Source organism: Taudactylus pleione, unplaced genomic scaffold (genome assembly GCF_031769625.1).
Source record: "Taudactylus pleione unplaced genomic scaffold, aTauple2 ptg000500l, whole genome shotgun sequence".
Lineage (NCBI taxonomy): Eukaryota > Metazoa > Chordata > Amphibia > Anura > Myobatrachidae > Taudactylus > Taudactylus pleione.
The window spans coordinates 743,768-764,786 of record NW_028284902.1 but is presented as its reverse complement, the minus strand read 5'-3'; the positions used below and the strand labels follow the sequence as shown (position 1 = coordinate 764,786).

At 45.1% G+C, this 21,019-nt stretch overlaps 1 protein-coding gene across 3 annotated transcripts in view; it reads left to right on the top strand.

The window, feature by feature from the left end:
* The first annotated feature begins 2,974 nt into the window (after positions 1–2,974).
* The window catches only part of BARD1 (BRCA1 associated RING domain 1), an 84,806-nt gene continuing 66,761 nt past the window's right edge, over positions 2,975–21,019 (top strand). For 2 of the 3 annotated variants that reach the window (XM_088449919.1, XM_088449918.1), the window contains exons 1-3: positions 2,975–3,222; positions 6,836–6,892; positions 9,731–9,879. In XM_088449919.1, the coding sequence (XP_088306045.1) occupies positions 3,071–3,222; positions 6,836–6,892; positions 9,731–9,879 (358 nt within the window). In that variant the 5' untranslated portion in view covers positions 2,975–3,070. The remainder of the gene's footprint in view (positions 3,223–6,835; positions 6,893–9,730; positions 9,880–21,019) is intronic. The other variant, XM_088449917.1, reaches the window with a different exon arrangement.

Genomic DNA, 21,019 nt, shown 5'->3' with positions numbered 1-21,019 from the left:
AATTTACATAGGGGGCGGGGCCAAATGATGTCATTCATGCAGAGACACATCATTAAGCCCCACCCCCTTCACGGAGATCCGCGATCGGTGCTGGAATTCTCCTCATTCTGCCCACTTCATTAGGAAGTGGGCAGAATGCGGGAGAAATGCCTACCCTTCCAGGGGTGCGGGGAGTTACCCAAAAAATCGTGAGCCTCCAGCGAAAACCGGGAGGGTAGGCATGTTAGGGTATACTCCCTGGCTCAGCTGGTATTTTAGATTGAGATTACAGGTAGTACTAGTTTTATTTTAGTTTTTATTACAGATCTGGCTTAATAATTATTAGTTTAAAAGGGTAAAGCCATATACAGTCAGGTGCATAAATATTGGGACAGTGACAGAACTTTCATATTTTGGCCTCTATTCACCACCACAATGGCTTTGAAATTAAACAAACAAGATGTGCTTTAACTGCAGACTTTCAGATTTAATTTGAGGGTAATTACATCCAAATCAGGTGAACGGTGTAGGAATTACAACGGTTTCTATATGTGCCCCCACTTTTTAAGGGGCCAAAAGTAATGGGACAAACTAAACAATCCTAAATCAAACTTTCACTTTTTAATACTTTGTTGCAAATCCTTTGCAGGCAATTACAGCCTGAAGTCTGGAACGCATAGACATCACCAGACGCTGGGTTTTAGCCCTGGTGATGCTCTGCCAGGCCTCTACTGCAAATGTCTTCAGGTCCTGCTTGTCCTTGGGGCATATTCCCTTCCGTTTTGTCTTCATCAAGTGAAATGCATGCTCAATCGGATTCAGGTCAAGGGATTGACTTGGCCATTGCATAACATTCCACTTTTTAGCCTTAAAAAACTCTTTGGTTGCTTTTGCAGTATGCTTCGGGTCATTGTCCATCTGCACTGTGAAGCGCCCTCCAAAGAGTTCTGAAGTATTTGACTGAATATGAGCATGTAATATTGCCCGAAACACTTCAGAATTCATTCTGCTGCTTTTGTCAGTAGTCACATCATCAATAAATACAAGGGAACCAGTTCCATTGGCAGCCATACATGCCCACACCATGACACTACCACCACCATGCTTCACTGATGAGGTGGTATGTTTTGGATCATGAGCAGTTCCTTTCCTTCTGCATACTCTTCTCTTCCCATCACTTTGGTACAAGTTGATCTTTGTCTCGTCTGTCCATAGATGTTGTTCCAGAACTGTAATGGCTTTTTTTAGATGTTGCTTGGCAAACTCTAATCTGGTCTTCCTGTTTTTGTGGCTCACCAATGGTGTACATCTTGTGGTGTACCCTCTATATTCACTCTTGTGAAGTCTTCTCTTGATTGTTGACTTTGACACATATACACCTACCTCCTGGAGAGTGTTCTTGATTTGGCCAACTGTTGTGAAGGGGTTTTTCTTCACCAGGGAAATAATTCTTCTGTCATCCACCAAGTTGTTTTCCGTGGTCTTCCGGGTCTTTTGGTGTTGCTGAACTCTCTGGTGGGTTCTTTCTTTTTAAGAATGTTCCAAACAGTTGATTTGGCCACACCTAATGTTTTTGCTATCTCTCTGATGGGTTTGTTTTGATTTTTCAGCCTAATGATGGCTTGCTTCACTGATAGTGACAGCTCTTTGGATCTCATATTGAGAGTCAACAGCAACTGATTCCAAATGTCACACCTAGAATCAACTCCAGACCTTTTACCTGCTTAATTGATAATGAAATAACGAGGGAATAGCCCACACCTGTCCATGAAATAGCTTTTGAGTTGATTGTCCCATTACTTTTGGCCCCTTAAAAAGCATATAGAAACCGTTGTAATTCCTACACCGTTCAATTACCCTCAAATTAAATCTGAAAGTCTGCAGTTAATGCACATCTTGTTTGTTTCATTTCAAAGCCATTATGGTGGTGAATAGAGGCCAAAATATGAAAATTCTGTCAATGTCCCAATATTTATGCACCTGACTGTATTTAATAGGAAGAAGGTATTGGAAAATAATAAAAATAAAAGATGAAGGATGTTTATATTTGTGTATATATAATTTAATATAAATAATAGACGGTGACTTGTTCTTTTCCAACATTATTAATGGAGTCTATTTCGCTACTTTTTAAGTTTATCCCCGATCTTTGGACTTTTTCGCCCCCAAAATGAAAATACTTTTTTGGGGTGATCTAAAGACTTTTTTTTGTTTCTTTTAATGCAGTTTACCTTTGGGGGATTGTCCTAAGGTTGCAGGGGGGTTCCCGAAGCTTTGCACCCCAAAACCCCAATTCTGCACTTTTTTTTCGACAACTCATATGCAAAACTTTTTCGAAAGGTTCCACTGAGTTTCCACACCGGCAAAAAGTCATTGGAATTGAATATGGAGGAAAGTTTTTGCATGGCGAAATTACGTCACGCCCCGATACTTTTCCCGCAGAAACTGACTTATTGCGGCTAAATTGAATACGGCCCATTGTGGGTGTAACAAGACATGACCACTGGGCGTATAAGCCATGCCACAATGTAAACCTCACCGCGGTGCATTGTCCCTCTTTCCATTTTAGAAATGTTGGGAGGTATGGTAAATCCGAATCAGCCCCAGAACGTGTATAACAGAAAGCCAGGGAGAGCTGCAGCCAGTGGTGTCCGTCAGCCAATCGTTACGCTATAAATGACAGGTTCAAGAGCCAGTTAACTGAATGAGTTAGCCAATAACAAAGCAGCTCTGCAGAAGGGGCAGGAAGCCTGAGGTCTGGTTTATCCTCTACAGCAGTGGCGTCAAACTCGGGCCCATCAGCTTTTGTGGGACTACATGTCCCAGCATGCCCTGCCACAGTTTTAGCATGCCCTAATAGCAGAACTGTGGCACTGCATGCTGGGATATATAGTTCCATTGCGGCTGGAGGGCCCGAGTTTGACACCACTGCACTACAGTCACGCTGTACTGTACTAGTAGTCACACAGCCCCGCCCACTGCTGCTGCCACGCCTCCCTCACTCTGGCGCCATTTTTGAGTTCCCGCCCCCCTGCCGGGATAGACCGAAGCTGCAGCGGGACCCCCGGTCACCATTAGCTGGCTTTGTCACATGACTATGCCGCTCAGAGTGCGCTCCGGGAACCGGCTCCCAGACGCCAGCACCGGCAGGGACTCCGTGACCATGAGGGATTATCAGCCTGACTGGAGCCGGACACGGGCGGCGCTGCGGGAGCTGGAGGGGAGGCTGCGCTGCTCTGTATGGTGCGGAGGAGTATGCTATGTAGGGTGGTGTATAATATGGTGCACGTACGGTATGTCACGGGGGTAGGCAACCTGTGGCACGCCAGCTGCTGCAGAGCTTCCATCCCAGCGTGCTTTAGCGTCCAACAATGTAGCAGGGCATGCTGGGACTTGTAGTTTCAGCAGCTGGAGTGCCACAGGTTTCCTATGCCTAGTACAGGCCTGGCCAGCCTGTGGCTCTCCAGCTGTTGTGAAACTACAAGTCCTAGCATGCCTTGCAACAGTTTTAGCATTCTCTAACAGCAAAACTAGCAGGGCATGCTGGGACTTGTAGTTTCACAACAGCTGGAGTGATACAGGTTTCCTAGCTGGTGTGTGTTGTGGGGTAGGTCGTATAATGTGACATGCCAGCCAGCATTAGGAAGGTGGGGAGTGGGAGCTTGTGTGTGTGCAGCAGTGTTGCCAACTCTGAAATGAAAAATAAGCAACCAATAAATAACCCAATTTATGGGGGTGTCTTTATCCTCACTATCTGCCTTCCTTTATTCCCCCCATTTCACTAACTTAAATATGTCAGTGTATGCACTGCCTATATTGCTTTTCTCCCTCTACACCAGTCTCCATATTTTTACCTTCTCCCTCTTTTTATACCTCATTCCCTTGCCAGTCTTCAGCTTGCCTATGTGTGCACCCAGCGATGCGATGCCCGACCACATAATATATATCTGGCGGTCGATACATACTGCACAATGCGGTGACCGAACGCCCGATATGTTGGGCACTGGCTCCATCCACTATGCCAGCGACTGCATCTGGGTCGTTCCATCAACCCCTACATACAGGCCGACGGAACAATCCCGATGGCGGCCATTAGGAGTGCGCAGGGTCGTGCACAGTGGGTACACACTGGCTGATGTGGACGATATGTTGGCCCAATTAGCAGGATCAGGTGACATCATCTAGTGTATACCCACCTTTCCTTTATCTGACTCCCCATTCTTCTCACCCCTCTTTATTACCTCCTTCATTCCTGTCACCTGTCTAATTCTATTATCCCCTCACTATAACAGCCTCAGTAATTTTAACTCGCCCCCATGTACCTGCCTCATTTCTATCATCTAGTTTACCTCTCCTTCATGCCTGCCCCCTCCAACTTCACCCTGTCCACTGACTACTGCCCTCTATTCCCCCCACCCCCCCTTCCCTCAGTCACTACTGGTGTAAAAAAAAAAAAAAAAAAATAACCTCCATGGGTGCAAAGTGCACAAAAAAACAAGCCCAAAAACAAGCAACCATACAAAAAAAAACAAGCATCTCAGGAAAAGAAGCACAATTCCGCTTATTATAAGCGGACTTGGCAACTATGGTGCGAAGAGTGTGTGCCTGAAAAATGGGTGTGGTCTTGCTATCTAGGGGCGTTGCCGTGCCCTGTTTTGTGTTGTTTAGGGATGGCTTATCATCGATGGGATTTTTGCAAGTATACATCGATGGTGACCAACTATGCAGGTGGTTCCCAAACTGGGTGTCGTGGCACCCTGGGGTGCCTTCATTAATGTGCACAACCTCGCATGTGAAATCGTGTGATTGGCCGTGCTGCAGGTCAATCATGCGACCGTGGGAGCGCGCAAAATGGGAACACACTGCACGATATGCCGACTTTGTTGTTCCAATCTGACCGATATCATGCAGGTGGGGATGGGTACGGGATGCCGGAGGTCTGGATCCCGGCCGTCAAAATCACAACACCGGCATCCCAACGGGGTTGGGATACAGACACCTGTCGGCAGGTATCCTAACCCTCCCCCTCTCCCTACCCTAACCCTCACGGTCCCTCCCCGGTGGCTGAACTTAATCTCCTCCCTAGACCTAACCTCCCCGCATCCTAACCCAGGGCTTGACAAATGTTTCTAAAATCTAGGAGCCAGGAGGAAAGTGTAGGATCCGGACCCCCCCCCCTTAGCCCGGGGCAGCATTACTGAGCATCTACACCCCAAGCAACCAACCCCCATGGCAACACCACTAACTGGGTACCCCAGGTAATTCCCTCCCCCATCCCAGTAGTGGACACCTATGCAGTGCCCCCAGTAGTAGTCCCCACTATGGATTACTTCCTAGTAGCGGCCCCCCTATACAGTGCCCTAATAGCGCCCTCCCCTTATACAGTGCCCCCAGAAGTGGTCCACCCATGCATTGCCCGTGGTAGTAGTCCACCCAGCATCCCCCCTATACAGTGCCCCCAGTAGTCGTACCCCCTATACAATGGCCCTAATAACAGTCCCCACTATGCATTGCCCCCAGTAGTGGTCACCCCCCCCTGCCCAATGCAGTGCCCCTTACACACACACACAAAACCCCACACAACTTACCTGAATCCCTGCTCCTGGCGCGACCGCCGCTGTCCGCTGAGTCCCGGCCCGCTCTTCTCCTTCACTATGTAGTGCTCACTCTAGCTCCGGCGTGAGGCAGGGCGCCGGAGCTAGAGAGGGCACGTTCATTCTACGCGACCGAGAACGGGGCGTGGTCATCGAAAAGGGGGCGTGTCTATAAGACGCGTCCCCTTTTCGTCACTATTGGGGGCGCGCCCGGCGTCTATTCTCCGGCGGTGACCGGGTCACCGCACATTTCTTCACCCGCGGGACACTGCGACCCGCGGGTGAAGACGGCTCCCGCAGGCTGTTAGGGAAGGGCGCTTTTTGCCTTCCAGAAGGAGGGCAGGGCACCGCACCCCGCTAGAACAGCCTAGCAGGAACCCTAACTATGGGAGAGACGTTGTGACGTCTCTCCCATCGCCTGCTGCAGGGGGAGCGGGAAGGAGGAAGCCGGCTCACTCCGTGGACACAGCAGCCAATGAGTCTGTCTGACTCTCGTTGGCTGCTATAAGAAACGCCAGTGGCGGCTGTGTGTTTGTAAACTGTGTAGTGTGGATCGCGATCTGCACCACACTAGTGACGGGTGCAGCGGCGGCAGGGGGTTGCTGCAAATTTGGTCGCCAGGCAGCCAAATCTGGCGACCTGGGTTTTGTCGAGCCCTGCCCTAACCCTCCCCCCAACCCCGTTGCTTACCTTCGGGATGTTGGCGCTGTATCCCGTGCAGGTGTGCCCAGCTTAATAAAGCCCTGTTTATGATTTAAAAAAATATATATATTTTTTTTTATTATAGTTCATAACCTACAGACTCATTAACCCTTTATAAAAACGAGAGTCCCTCGCCATCCAATCTCTGCAGTAATATGTTAAAAACATTTTGCAATAAATATTTGATAATACTGTTTAGTAAGGAGAGAGACCAAATAGACCCATTCTAAATACATGAATTGGCAGTAAATGGGACTGCACCTTTAATATTGATACATTCACTTTAAGCTGAATAAGGACAAATAAAATGTCCTGCTGGAAAGCCAAGTGTCAGATGTATTTTATTAAGTGGGTTGTCAAAAAAGCTCAGTAAATTGGCAAAGAAGTGTTTTTGTTTTTCCCTTGTAGCAATGATACAAATAACAGCGGTACTGTGACTTATTTAGGGAAGGAATTTAGAGGTGATTATATGATGGGTTATGTTTTTACTCCATTGTGTGAGACCTTAGAATATTGTAGATTAATATACTTTGTACCTTATTTTTATCTTTTGTCTACAGTTTGTCAATATTAAAGGAGCCCATGTGCTTGGGTGGTTGCGAGCATGTGTTTTGTAGGTGAGCATCTTACATTTTTATTATGCAACTGATATTCACTAGTCTGCAATAAATCTTACAGTTCACAGATACTTAGTGGCAGCCCTTCAGGTATGACTTGCCAGATTTAGCACAGGGGTTTAAGTGCCCATCCACTAGACCAGTGGTTCCCCAAACTTTTTGGAATCACAGCGCCCTAGTGTATCAGCATTGTTTGCACGGCACCCCTAAGCTAAAAGTGTGTTATTGTGAAATTCAGAAAAAATGTAGTGAAGTAAATTGTGCTGACCTGTCACCCTTAGGTTTGGTTATATAGTGGTAGACAAGTTCGTGCTACTGTTTGTGCACATATTTACATTACACTGACCATAAAGAATTTGATTTGGTACTGGACCACCAACTTAAAGCAACCCTGCAAGTGTCCCGAGGCACCCAGAGTGCCGCTGCGCACTGTTTGGGAACCACTGCGCTAGACTATTAAATTGAACGATAACGTTATCATTCAATCGTACATAAATCGTTTGCAAAGCGATAAGAAAAATGTCTAAAACGACCAGCGATGCGCATCTATCTATCATCGGGCAAACATGCTGGACAACCTGACGATAACGTCAGGTTCAGCATGTTTGCTGATGATTAATGTGCCTGCACTGCTCGTTCAGTGCAGGCTCATCACAGACTGACAAACGACTGCACAAATACAATGTCGTAATCCTGCAATCGTTTTCATGTCTTTAAGTGGATGGGCACCTTTAGTTTTGTTGCTGAATCAATGCATCTATGGTGATCTGTATCGTGACATTTATGTACAGATGTGTCCTCACTTGTCTTTGCTGCAGTCGCGTAAAATAGCCCCTCCTGGTTCCCGCGAGAATCTGTTAGCACTGGGCTTCCTTTTTTTTTCCGCCGAAAATGCATTGCGATGTGGGTCACACCAGCAATCTGCTGAGTGCAACTGAGTATCTGAATCAGCAGTTGAAGTGCTACAATGCAGCAGCCACAGCTATTTTCCATTCCAAGTTCCCTTTACAGACTCTGTGGCACACAGATATATACAAGTGTCGCATATCCATTTAATCGGCAGTCTCCCAGTGCGTCCTAGTTGCCCGGCACTAGCAGAGGACTTGGTGGCTCACTCACGCCAGGCATAGCTCGCTACATGGCATATTGAGGCTAGATGAGCAAGGGCACATCTGTAGTCCAGTAATTGCAATAGTAGACCATTCTGCTGTCGTTCCTGTACAACAATGCATTGGTAGTAACCAGAGAGATGAATAATCCTTGACCTTGGTAATCATGAATGAAAGCCTGTTTTCTGGCCCATACTAATTTCACAGTGTTGTTGAGACAAGTTGTCACAATTCAGAATGGTCAGACTAATACCCCTTTCAGACATATAACCCGGGGAAATTTCCTGCTCAGACCCGGGAATTTCTCCTGTGCAAATTCCCGGGTATTTGGTTGAGACCCCCCTTTCACACTACAGTGTCTACTCGGGAAATTCCCAGGTAGACCCCCTTTCAGACAAGAGCAGGGTTTTTCTGCTTACCTGCCTCTTCTCTGCCGTCTGCTGCTCCCAGCCAAAAGCTGGCCAAGCGTAATGCAGTTTTTTTTTTTATTATAATTTTTTTAACATTTATTTTAATTCCCTGGTGGTCCAGCGGGAGTGCGGACGGCCCGCTGTGGCACAGCCGGCCGGTGCTGGGGGTGGTGAGCAGCAGCGCTGAGCGTCCTATAGGACGCTCTGCGCTGTCAGCTACATGCAAAAGCTGCTTGGTGCTGCCCGGGAGTAGTAAATTCCCTGGTAGCACCATTCGGACAGAAGCAGGGTCATTTCCCGGGGACTTAAGTCCCGGGAAAAACCCTGGCAGGCCAAAATCCCGGGAATCTCAGTATGTTTGAAAGGTGTATAAGGGGCTTATCTAAGAAGCTGAAGACCATGTGGAGTTGGTAGTGATTTAAGTATGGGAGCTAATTAAGAGCCTAACACCAGCAAAACTAACTCTGCTGACCCAATTTATTAGCCTTTTTGGAGATTGACCCCCACTAGTTAATACTACTGTATGTGCAGATGGCTCTAGGCACTGGGCTTCTTTCCTGAAAAGGACCGTGTGAACCCTCTCTCCGGCAACTAGACTGTGTACGCGCGTGGCCTAGTAGCTTCTCGCACAGCATCTCAAAAGTGTAGGCATTCACTGTTGCATGAGGCTAGTGGCAAATGGCTGCAAAGGGGGGAAACTGTTTCGCCGGGACACTTCACCTCTTTTATGATGCACTTTCCTGGCATGCAGAGTTTAAGAAAAAAAAAAAAAAATCAGAGTTGTATAGTGTTAGCATTGCTGCTGCGTCTTTGCCGCAGCAGGTGTCTCATGTAAATAGATGCCACCTGCTGGCCTCTGATCCGCTGCTGCGCCTGAGGACACAACCTTGCGTGAACAATCGGCCTTCTGAATAGTCTTCAGGTTACTCGGGATGGCTAGAGTTTTCATGCAGCCCCAGGGCCAGTGAAGCTGTGTCCAAAGAACCATACACTGGGCATGCCCAGAAATCAGAGCCAACGCCCCCATTTTCTGGAATGCTGCAGCCTCCACCGCTGCCCCCACCCCCAAACAAGCACACTGAAATATAAATGACAGAAAGCATATTCGGGAGAGATTTATCAAACCTTCTAAAGAGGGCAATTGAAGATGTTGCCCATGGCAACCAATTCACTTATCGCTATGCTTTATTTAGTACATACTTTAATACGGGCAACACCTCCACTTGTCGGCTTTAGAATAGTTTGATACATTTCCGCCTTATGTTTGAGACATGGGAGTAACCCCCCCCCGTTTTTCTCATTATTTTGTTTTCCCTAAGGACATGTGTGGATGAAAGCATGGGAAATGAGTGCCCTGTGTGCCATACACCAGCATGGGTAAAAGATGTGCAGATCAACAGGCAGCTTGACAACATCATTCAGCTTTGCAGCAAACTGAACAGCCTGCTGGATAAGGAACAAAAAGCTGGTAAGTGGCCTTCTGAAGAACGGTTCTATATTAAAGTGGTTTTACATTATAATCATTGTATATACTTTACTTTACTTATCTATTGCTTATTAAGCAATATCCTGTCTGGAATTGGGTTACGGGAATATGTATTTAATTGCTTGCTCTCCGCTATTAGTAGTTGGATAGACCAGAGTACACTGATTTCCTGGTAAACCTTTCCGGGAGACGGAATGCACAGAGGATCCCCTTTTCTGGTGCCAAATCTAGAAAGCCCAAACATGTCATGTACCAAGTATGGAAAACTAGCCCATACTCTGGTGACCAGCACAGAAAATATCCATTGTATGGTGACAAATCTAGAAAGCTGAGCGATTATGTTGCAGAGTCCTCGAGCCATAAGCCTGTTCTGTTAGTGGCTGATACGTTTGTTTTCAGTCACCGATCAGCTGCCTGAGCTCCATGTAGTATAAGAAACAGCATTACCACTAGTGATAGACAGGTGTTCAGTGACTGATGTAACACGAAATGGAAGGGGATACGTGGGGGAGCTTGGTGACCAAGGCAGCATGCACACCTCGAGCCCTGACCATAAAAGTACTCTATATTACAACTCGTTGTGTGTGTAGATCTTAAATTATATGCCTCAGCTGTGTCTATTTGGAACCCAATCATTCTTTCATTGCACAAATGGCAGAACTTCTACTAGTTGATCTGGGGTCTTGTATAGAAGATAAGAATTATTCTATATAAGACAAATTATACTAAGACTTTTTTATTTATTTTTTTTATTTTTGGTGTGTGTGTGCATAAGATGCACTTTTTTTAGACTCAAATGTGGGTTTTAAAGACCCTGTCTTATGGTCTGTAGGTGTCAGCCGCTGTTTGAGTTTCTGCTTCATTGGTTCGTCTGTTGTAGACTGAAAGAGTAATTAATGCAATGACGGTGTTTGTTTACCAAAATAAAGGTAATTGTAGGTTAATAAAAGGTAAATGTAGGTTAAAAAGGGTTTGGGTATGAAATGCTGGTGGATGAGATGCCAACTGTTGAAATACCGACACTGGAATCCCCATTGTGCAAAAGCCCATCAGTACCGTAACCCCCTCCCAACACTAACCTCCCCTGGTGGTGCCTAACTCTATCCCACCTTCCAGCACCCTAAGCCTAACCCCATTCCCGGGAGGTTCCTAAACCTAACAACCCCCCCCCCCCCCCCCCCCCATCCATCCCTGGGGTAAGTGCAGTACTCACCCGTATCCTTACGTTCGGGATGCTGGACGACGGTATATCATCATCCAGGATCCCATCCGCCGGCTACTTGAACGTATCCTGTTAAAAAGGCATCAGGTATTACAAAATGGAAAGTGCATTAAAGGGGCAGTTCAATTGAATGCAATGTGAATAGTGTCGGGAAGGAGTTCCCGGAGCTATTAATTTGTTTCCTCCGCGCCCGGCACTTAGTCGGGGGATGCCGTCAGTGCACCATTAACCTGGGGGTGTTTAGGTGCGCTAGCTGGAATTTTCTGACTTAAGTGTTGGCCGCCATGTTAGCGCCGCGATAAGCTGAGAAACTGCATTGCGTCAGGCTCTTCAGACAGATTTCTGCTCGCACCCTCAGGAAGGTGCGAGCAGAAAGCCTTCAGTCAGGGTAACAGTGCGGTCAGTTGAATAGCTCCGAGTACCCCTTCTCAGCGCTGTTCACAATGCGCTCAGTTGAATTGCCCCCTAAATGACTTGTGTGTGAGTTTCTGTAATGTTAGGGAAAGGTTTCTCCTTTTTTTTTTTTTTTTGTCGCATGCTATTTCTAGATGGATATTCTTTTAGATATATGAATATACAGAAAATGGAGAAGTGGGCAAACTGAATGGGGAAAGTGGGGAGAAGATACATATGGTGCCTAGGAACATTATAGACAGCCCATAATCCAGCTGTCACCTGCCATGTTCATGGCGCTCCTGCTAGCTGTTGCTGTGCCATCCAGCTACTGTATAGCAATGTTTCCCAAACTCATTCCTCAGAGAGCACTGACAGCGCAGGTTTTCCAGGTCTCCTCGCAGAGCCACAAATTAAATAATTAGCGCCACCTATTAAAATGTCAGCTAGTAATGAATACACCTGTGCACCAACTAGGAAAAATGGAAACTATGCACTTAGAGCTCCCTGAGGAATGAGTTTGAGAAACGCTGAGAGATAGCGTTCCAGATGGATCTATTTATATATACACATAGCTAGGTAGAGCTATCGCAAGCTTGGTGGCTGGCTTTCCACTTTGATTTGCAACATGCCAAGGTGCCTTTCCAAGATCAATCAATAAGCCCAGTTCACGGATGGCACTCTTGAACTGCACAATTGATAAGTTGCAAAGTTCAAAAGTGCCGTCCATGAACTCTGTGTGTGTGTGTAAAATGTGTGCATGTACTGCTGTAATATTTCTATACAGTGCTGTAGCAGGGCACCTTCGTCACGTGTCTTCATAACATCACGCAGCAAAAAGAGGAAAAGTTGGCTGCTGGGTGTTTCGTAGGGACGGGTCCTGCGGCTTTACTTGAGTCGTAGTGCGCCTCTATGTGCCGCGGAGATAGAATAGGGTGGCGAGATGCTGCTGGGGTAGAGACTTCCGACTCTGCATTGTTCCCTTGGTGGCGGCATCTGTCTCGCACCCCTCATTACGGCCTTGTAATTTTAGGAAAGCAGTAATTCTTTTCCTATTCCAGGAGGGAGCATTTGCACGCTATATTGTCCAAGGGACAGGTCATTTGACCACCTACTGCAACATAAGCCTGCCTGTTTGAAATCCGGAGAGCCTATAATAAGCTGTTCTCTGTACACTATTCAGAGCCAGAGTATAGTTTCACCTTTGTTCAGTACCAGCTGCACCCTTCACTCTGTGCTTCCTGTGATTTGCTTCTTCTATGTACCAGCCCCTGGCTTTTTGGTTTTCCCTCAATGCTTCTTGATTCAGCTTTATACCTGGCTCCAATGTCATAACTCCGGTTTCTCCCAATTCCCTTGGCACTTCCAGATTTGGCACTACATTGTTCACTTGTGTTCCGGACTGAGGCTCATGTAATTCTTTCCATATTGCACCACCTTTAGCCACCAAGCTGAACTGCCAGGGGGCAGATCAGAGAGCTACAACTTGTGGTTCACCCTGTAGCAAAGCCCAAACCTCCTTGCAGGGGTATTTGGTAACTGTTGACAATGTGACTGGATTCCTTCACCATCTCAACATCCACAATGTCGACAGGTGCCATGATGACAAGTTCACAATGGCGGCACCTAAAATGTCGACATACTCAGAATGCCGAAGGTTAAGGATTGCCGCCGTTGGGATTAGGTCGCGGGGGAGTTTAGGGGAAGGGATAGTCAAACGCTGCAAAACTGCCGCTCTCTGAGGTGTGCCAGAAGCCGCTGCGGCCGTCTGAACCAGGTAAATGACTGCTGGGCCACCAGGGACGTTATGTCGACATAGCATATGTGCATACATGCACGACATGTTGACCTAAGCGTGTTGACTTTGTGACCATTTCAACATAACCTACAACACTTGAAAAAGGTCACAGGAGTGTCCGAATCGTGGTGGTGTTCCTGTTATTACATTCTGAAACACCACGATCTATTTACCTCCTATCTGAAGTTTGTAGCTGCCGGCAAACCTGTGCCGATGTAGAGTGAGAAGCGCGACCCAGGAACGGCCTTGTGAATAAGTTCCACTACCATCAATAGAGGTCCAGCACGTGTCTCTACCAAGCCAGACAAATAGCAGGTACTAGTGACTCAAGAGGGGGATGCCCCTTAAACCGATTGAGACCCTGAGCACGCTGTCGGGACTCTCGGTTCCTGCGATCTGGGGGACTTGCATCCATAAGCTCATGCACTGGAGGTGGTAATGAGGTGTTTTTAAATTAACCAGTGTTTACTATATGTGCACTCAAGAAGCACTACAAGCCACGAGTGAGATCGAGAAATATTTACACACTGGCTTTTGAACTTTCTGTGAACTTTTTTCTTTTCTTTCATTTTTATGGGTTTGAGTATTTACACACAGTGTTTGATTTGTTTCAGCAACTGCTGATGAAAACTTGCACTAGCCATTTGTTTCGTATACAAATTGCCTCTTCTTTTTTTTAATCTATTTATTCATTTATATTTTTATTTCTTTTTTTATATGAATACAGGTTAATATGTGTTTGTATTAATAAAATTATGTGTTGACCATAAATATACTCTCCAGAGCAGAATTCTTTGGTTTTCTATTTCCGACAACACCCCTGGTGAATACCGGTGGTCTTGTAGGTTCTACACCTCTGATTTTGCCAGAGTTAATTTTGCATTGCAATAGGGAGTCGGACATTTCTGAGATCCGGTTCTGTGACCTTAGCATGATGTATAGGCAAATAAGAAATTATTTTGTTTTCCTCATTTCCTTTCCTCTTATAATTGAGTACTTTTTAGTCTGCACAGTGTACTTTCTTTTTTAAACTAAGATTTATTAATGCAACAATTCATCGCTTGTATATTTTACTTTCATTATACGCCTACATTAATCAGCATTTTTTTTTTTTTTTTTGCATTGCTCAGGATGAGAATTGGGGGTGGCTAATTGCCTTTTATAACAAGCTTTGCGGCTATGTAGAAATAACTATCTCATCCATAAGACATAAAAAAAAATAGATGACTGAACTGTAAATATATTTATGGTAACTTAAATTTACTACTATACTCAGTAATAGTACCGTTCTAAACGCTCAGCCTGTGTAATGTAATCTCTACAATAATGAGCTAATCTAGTGCCAAGGAATTGCACATAGGTGCTAGATATGTAATGACAGGTCCAGATATAGGGCTGCTGTCCCACTGGCTTTGGTTGTACCTTGCTCCGAACCTTCAGCTCAGGTGCAAAAACGAGAATACAATCCAAGTGTAGGGACAGGAAACGTTGTTTAAAAGCACATTAATAAAGTCCAGAGGCGCAAGCATGCTGATGCGGTCCAGAGACGGCATTGTAGTAGAATAGTTTAGACATTTAGGGGCCTATTTTAAAGACATTCTGAATTGCAGTTATTTGGATTGCCGTTCCGGGGCAATTTTTCCTTGTCCCATCCTCCTCCTAAGTAATGGCTTAGGAGGAGGAGATTATATGGGCTAGTGCCATATAAAGATTGGGTAAATCCGGCTTTTACACAGTTCCTTTAGAAAGCAATGGAAACTGCATTTGTAATCGTAGAAAGGGGAATGGGCCATATATCTGATATCTAATGCTGCGTTACCCCCTTATTACCCTGATGATCCAAAATGCAACCATTCTTATAAGTGTTATATTCGTGGTTATTAAATAGGCCCCATAACTTATGTAGAGAATACGTTGCTCAGACTGGTCAAAAAGGCCAAAATACGCTGGAAAGTTTGCACTTGAAACTATAGTGCACAGCCAAAATGGTCTTGCAAGGGCTCATGCAGTAGGCAAAATGTAATTGACTTCAAATTCTTGTCTGTCAGTGGGTGTTTGGGAGGGTTACCTGTACTAAATATGGAAATATTAGTAAACCAGTTCTAACTGGGGAACATGTAAAATATATCTGCAAAGATTAAAGCAGTTTTAGATGGCAATACACGAGGTTAACTTGCTTAATCATTTCGGAAGTACCAATGAATTATGGCGCAAATTTCACCTGAAGCCAGGTTTAAGTTGAGAGCAGGTCTTTTAATGTCATTGTTTTATTACAATTTTTGTAAATTGGTAATGGCGGAATTTACTTCGGAGGACTCGAGGGTGAAAACAATCTGGGTATTTAGTTTGGGTACTATACACAATGTTGGATTTTGCCATTGAAGTTTAGAGTGTGATTATTGTAAGCAAAAGAATTGTACCATAAAGTGAACTCTGTGTCTGAGACTATTTGGTTTGGAATATCTGTAATCAAGAGATTTTTTTTTTTTTTGTCAGTAAGATCTGCTAGGAGGGAATCCGTAGGAATGTTTTCTAAATTAACTAAATCTGACCATTATGAAAAATGGTAAACTCTACCCAGATAACGGTACATGCTTTTAAATTCAGGTGTATTGATTATAAAATTCAGGTTTTAGTAGGGATAGGGAGAGGTAACACAGTTCCTTACGGAAACTGATAGGAGACCTTATTTTCTGTGCGCACCAAACAGGCTGAAATTAATTTGGCGACGTCCTTTCAGAGATTTGTCCAGCAGGTACATCAAATGATTTCCAGGCTTGTCTTTACGCCCAAATGGCACCCAAATTTGAAATTGTGGGGTAAATGGGTAATTTTAATTCAGTTTCTATGGAGGATTCTTCAATGAAGACCATTGTGGAGACAAGAATCCAGGAATTGTCAATTACATGTGCGGGTTCCTCCGAAGGAATGGGCACCAGTCTTCACCTCCAGTGTGAAAGGTCACAAGGATATCCTACCAGCAAGAGTGCCCAGTGAGATTTACAAGATGATGAGAAATTTGCTTTCTGAATATAATGGCCATGAAGGATTCCCAGCTATGCCACAGGGAATAACATGAAAATTGCCAAAATATAAGTTTGTCTGGAAATCCAATAAAGACCTACATTTTGTTCCTGAAGCCAGGGTAAACCTAAAAGCCAGAGATTAAAGGCTTTAGAAACAGGTGAGGAGATTTGCTATTTATGGAGAAGACCCACTTTGAATAAAAAGTGTAACATTTAAAATCGTGGAACGGCCTCCCCACTAATACAGTGGTTCTCAAATTAAGGGCCTGATTCAGACCCGCTCGCTAGTTGCGGCTGCCCGTTCCCAGCGTATGGAAATTCAGCTAAGTGACATCAAGGCACGCCCACTGTCTGGGCGAGCGATCACCTTTTGTTTCTAGACGCCCATCAGCCTGTCTTTAGCCGCCCACTTGCATACGTCATCTCCAGGAAGTATATACAACCATCGGGATCCATCGAATCTGACCGCAGCGCTTGCGGTTATTTGTACCCTACCACAAGCACTGCGAGCAGTTCAGTGTAAAAATCAACCAGGTGACGTGAACTTTGATGCTGGCTGTTAATTAATCACGCCCCAGAAACGGCATGAAAACACTAGCACGCCTGCGTTCGCAACTCCACTCCCCCGTTACTACTGTCCTGCCCTTGTTGCCACCCACAAACTGCCTCTCCTGTCACTTATTCCACTGGGTTGTCTTTGCTGGGCGAGCAAGAAATTTGCGATCGCTCGTACCAGTTTGCGCACTGCGAATTACACGTATGCGCACATTATTGAACATCGTCTGCAATGAGCAGCCGCTTGACCGACTCTGAATGAGCTCCTAAGTCCTCAGGACCCCACACAGGTCACCTAGCAGGTGCACAGGTGGGGTCATTACTCACTGACACCTTTTTAAAAGATCCACAGGTGGAACCAATCATTTGTGATTCTGTGAGGAGACCTGCAAAACAAGAACTGTTTGTGGTCCTGAGGACCCAGTTTGAGAACATATGCACTAATAGCTATTGCCTTGGTAAAGGGGATAACGGGGGTTCCAAATTTCTGCACTAAAACTATTCAATACAATTTCCATCAGACTTTGCATCCAGGCAGGCACTAGTGGGAAAAGTTGTTTTTACCTTTGCGTGAATGATGTAGAGTTTTTAGTAAATGTTGTTCAGAGGATCAACTTTTATTTGTATTTTCTTTCATTTATTATGACTACTCCACTGTCACATTGGTATTCAAGTTGTCAGATTTAATGTGACAATGCTAAACAAAATAACTCAGCGTCTATGTCAAAACACAGTTGAAAGTTGTTTGTTTTTGTATGGACAAGCATCTGCTTCGGACTTCTTATGCGTCCCCTAATGGTGTTGATACAGAGACGCAGTACAGGCTTGGACCTAACGTCTTTGAAATATAATGGACGGATACTGGGAGGTAATGGGGGAGATGGTTAATCAGATGCACGCAAAGGTAGCATCTTATAGGAGTGTAGTGGACGTATGACCTATTTATTTGGGGAACTCCAGAAACTGGCAACAAAGGCTTCTGAAGATTAGAAGTTGTATGGACCAGGGCTCCTTTCCAAGCATCATTCCCTGAGATGTACAGTGTGGGTTTTTAGAAAATTGCAAGGCACGAACTCCTGCTAGAAGGTGTTATTGTGTCACTGTCCAGCCCAATTCTGAGCCAGGCGTCCTGAGTGGTATGATCTATAGACCCATGGCAATGTTGCCCTGACTTAGACTGGCCAGTGCATGAAACACTCAACCAGGTTTGTGGAATTGAATGCTGATGTTACAAGAAACCCCTCAAACTATTGTACAGAATGGTGTCCTTTTTGTCCCAAAATGAACATGCCCCCTAGCTAACGCTTGATTGGAAAACTATGCAATGATGGAGCCAATTCAGAGCGGCATTTCAATTGTTCAAGCTTTAGTGAACACAGAGAGCCAGTGCATGCCTGTGGCTCTTCATTAGGAATCCGTATGCAATACCGCCGGTAGTTAGGATCCCGGCAGCGTCAGGCCGACAGAGGAACAGATCCCGGCAGTGGCAGCCCGACAGCGCTGGAAATCCCAATCGTCCCCAGGTAAGTACTAACTAACCTAACCTACCCCCCAAACCCTCCCTTAGGGATGCCTAACCCCAACGTCCCCCTGGGGGTGCCTAACCCTCCCTCCCTCCTAGCCTAACCCTAACCTCCCGGGGTTATGCCTAACCCCCTGGGAGCCCTAAACCTAACATGGCAGTCACTTCCCAGGTCATCTAGAATATTACTCTCTCACATTACTTGTCTCTCTGCAGATTGATGCGAGATTGGGTAAATGGATATTTGATCTATAGTTTGATTTCCCAGTTTAATTTTAATCTAACGCTTTAGCAAAGGCTTTTTCTTCCATCTTCAGTATTTTGTGTGTGAGTTTTCAATTATAATTACTTTTACTAGTGTGCAATGTCTGGCTTGGCAGTACCTTTTTGTTACACTTCATTTAATCACAAGGAGATAATTAAACCGTGAGATATAAATATGCTTTAGATGGTAATTATGCCTTTACTTGTATCTCTCTTTGATGGGCGATTTCACCCTTAAGTAATGTTGCCAACTTTTTTTTTTTTATGTACTTTGTATAATTTTACAACTTTTTCATGATTGCCTGAACCATCTCTAAAACTGACCTATCTCCTTCATAGAATAGTAGGACTATTCTATTAATGGCCATATGTTATCATTTATTTTTATTTTTTTTGTAAATAAACTTGTTGGGTTATTTATACATATTGGAGATTAGTTAGAAAAAAATAATATAATATCTAAAATCTATCTTTTTATCTGGAAACACGCTCTTTATTCCAGAAATACAAGACCAAAAAAAAAAAAAGTTCTGCATACTTGGTGCTGCACAGTGTTTAGTCATTGTAAGGCGTTTTGCTAAATAAGTTCCCGACTCAGCAAGGAACGCAGTTGCTTATATGCACGCAATCTGCCGATTGCTGCGCTCTGTGTATGCATCGCAGTGCACGAACAAGCTACTGCGATCCCAGAGGCTACGCAAACCCATGGCGTGACAGGCAGTGCCCTTTATAGGTCGTGATGGGGGGGGGCATTGGCCGAGCGCAGGCGTGCCAGTGTGTTCGCATGCCGTTTCAGCGGCGTGCATTAATTATCCACTGCGATACCATATGCAGTCTGAGGCCTTGTAGCGTGCGCTGAAGTAAGCAATTCCTGAGAGGTCTGACCTGCCTTAACTGTGCGTTTGGGTCCGATGTTACTGATTGTTTTGCTATGTTGGCAAATTATACTTGTGTAAGGGGAAGTGGCTGTCCTAATGTTAGGATGTGGTTGCAATGCAAATGCAAACCTTTACATGTCGCTGCTGATATTAGCAACTGCATTGTGTGTGTGTGTGTGTATATAATCATATTGAATAGCGATCCTTGCTGAATCAGGCACCAAGTTACAGAGGAGGTAAATAAAGGAAGTGTGTGCAGAAAACTTGGTGGATCTCATTTTGAAATATAAATGTCATTTTACTTATGGTGCTCCGGTTTCTGCACTGGGATACATCTGAGGCGTTTCTGGATCTTAGATTGAATGCCTGTATCCACAGTTTGAAGCCTAACATACAAGTGAATGCATTATGTATGTTTTCTTACTGCTGGGTGATTTATGTACTTTTCTTATCACTAGATTTCAGTGGAGTCTCATTGGCATAGATGAGCTGTGTGACCATCCTAATCTCTGTGCATGTGGCAATACTGTGTTTGTGTTGTATCGTTCTACATCAGATAGACGTCTCTTTCCCCTGTCTTTGGCATTTTGTGGTTTTGCTGTGCAGCAGTTGTTAATCAGTTTGCTGATGGGCTGAAGTAGATGGGAATACATTGCTCACCATAGTATAACAGCTGGCAGGGCCGTAACTATGGTAGTGCGACCAGTGCCATGGCACAGGGCACCGCAGAGCAGGGGGCACTGTTCGGGCCTGTCAATTTTCCTGTTTATTATCACTCTCACTTGTAGCTATCTCTTACCTGGCCCTTCCCCATGAGGCTATGGCCCTTTTTAAGGTCCACTATCTTATATCCCTATTTAAAAATGGGCAAGGGGGGGGGGGGCGCGCCCCCAATGTTCTCTGGCACAGGGCACCAAAAAGTCTAGTTACGGCTCTGGCACCTAGGTTCTATTATTGCACCTGAGTGCAGTTATCGCTTTGTGGTAGTATTGGAATGTGACATGGGGTAACTTAAAGAAATCGCTAGTAAGAATGTCTTGCTGATACTCGTGCTATGGAACACTGTTCAACTAAAAAGCCTATGGCGAGCCCATACACGGTAAGATTTTTTTGACACGATGTGCAAGATTTAGATCTGATCGCAACGATCAATCGTGCATATCGTGTGTGGTCTGGCATGCTGTACAACGGCGATGTGCGTCCCTGCCGTCGTACATCGGCATTGTAGATGTTATGAAAAAAACATAAGATCTGCGATCAGTCATGCTGTTAAATAGGTAAACGAAGCATCTTGTTAGATGAATCGTTTACCATTTCCAGCAGCATGCGATGCATCGGGCTGAATTTGAAAACTTACCGAGGTGTCGTGCGTTTTCAAATCGCCCCCTGTATGGCCCGCATAACACTGGGAAACTTGTATCTCACCATTTCTAATGTAAGCGTTCTAATTTATCTGACTAAATC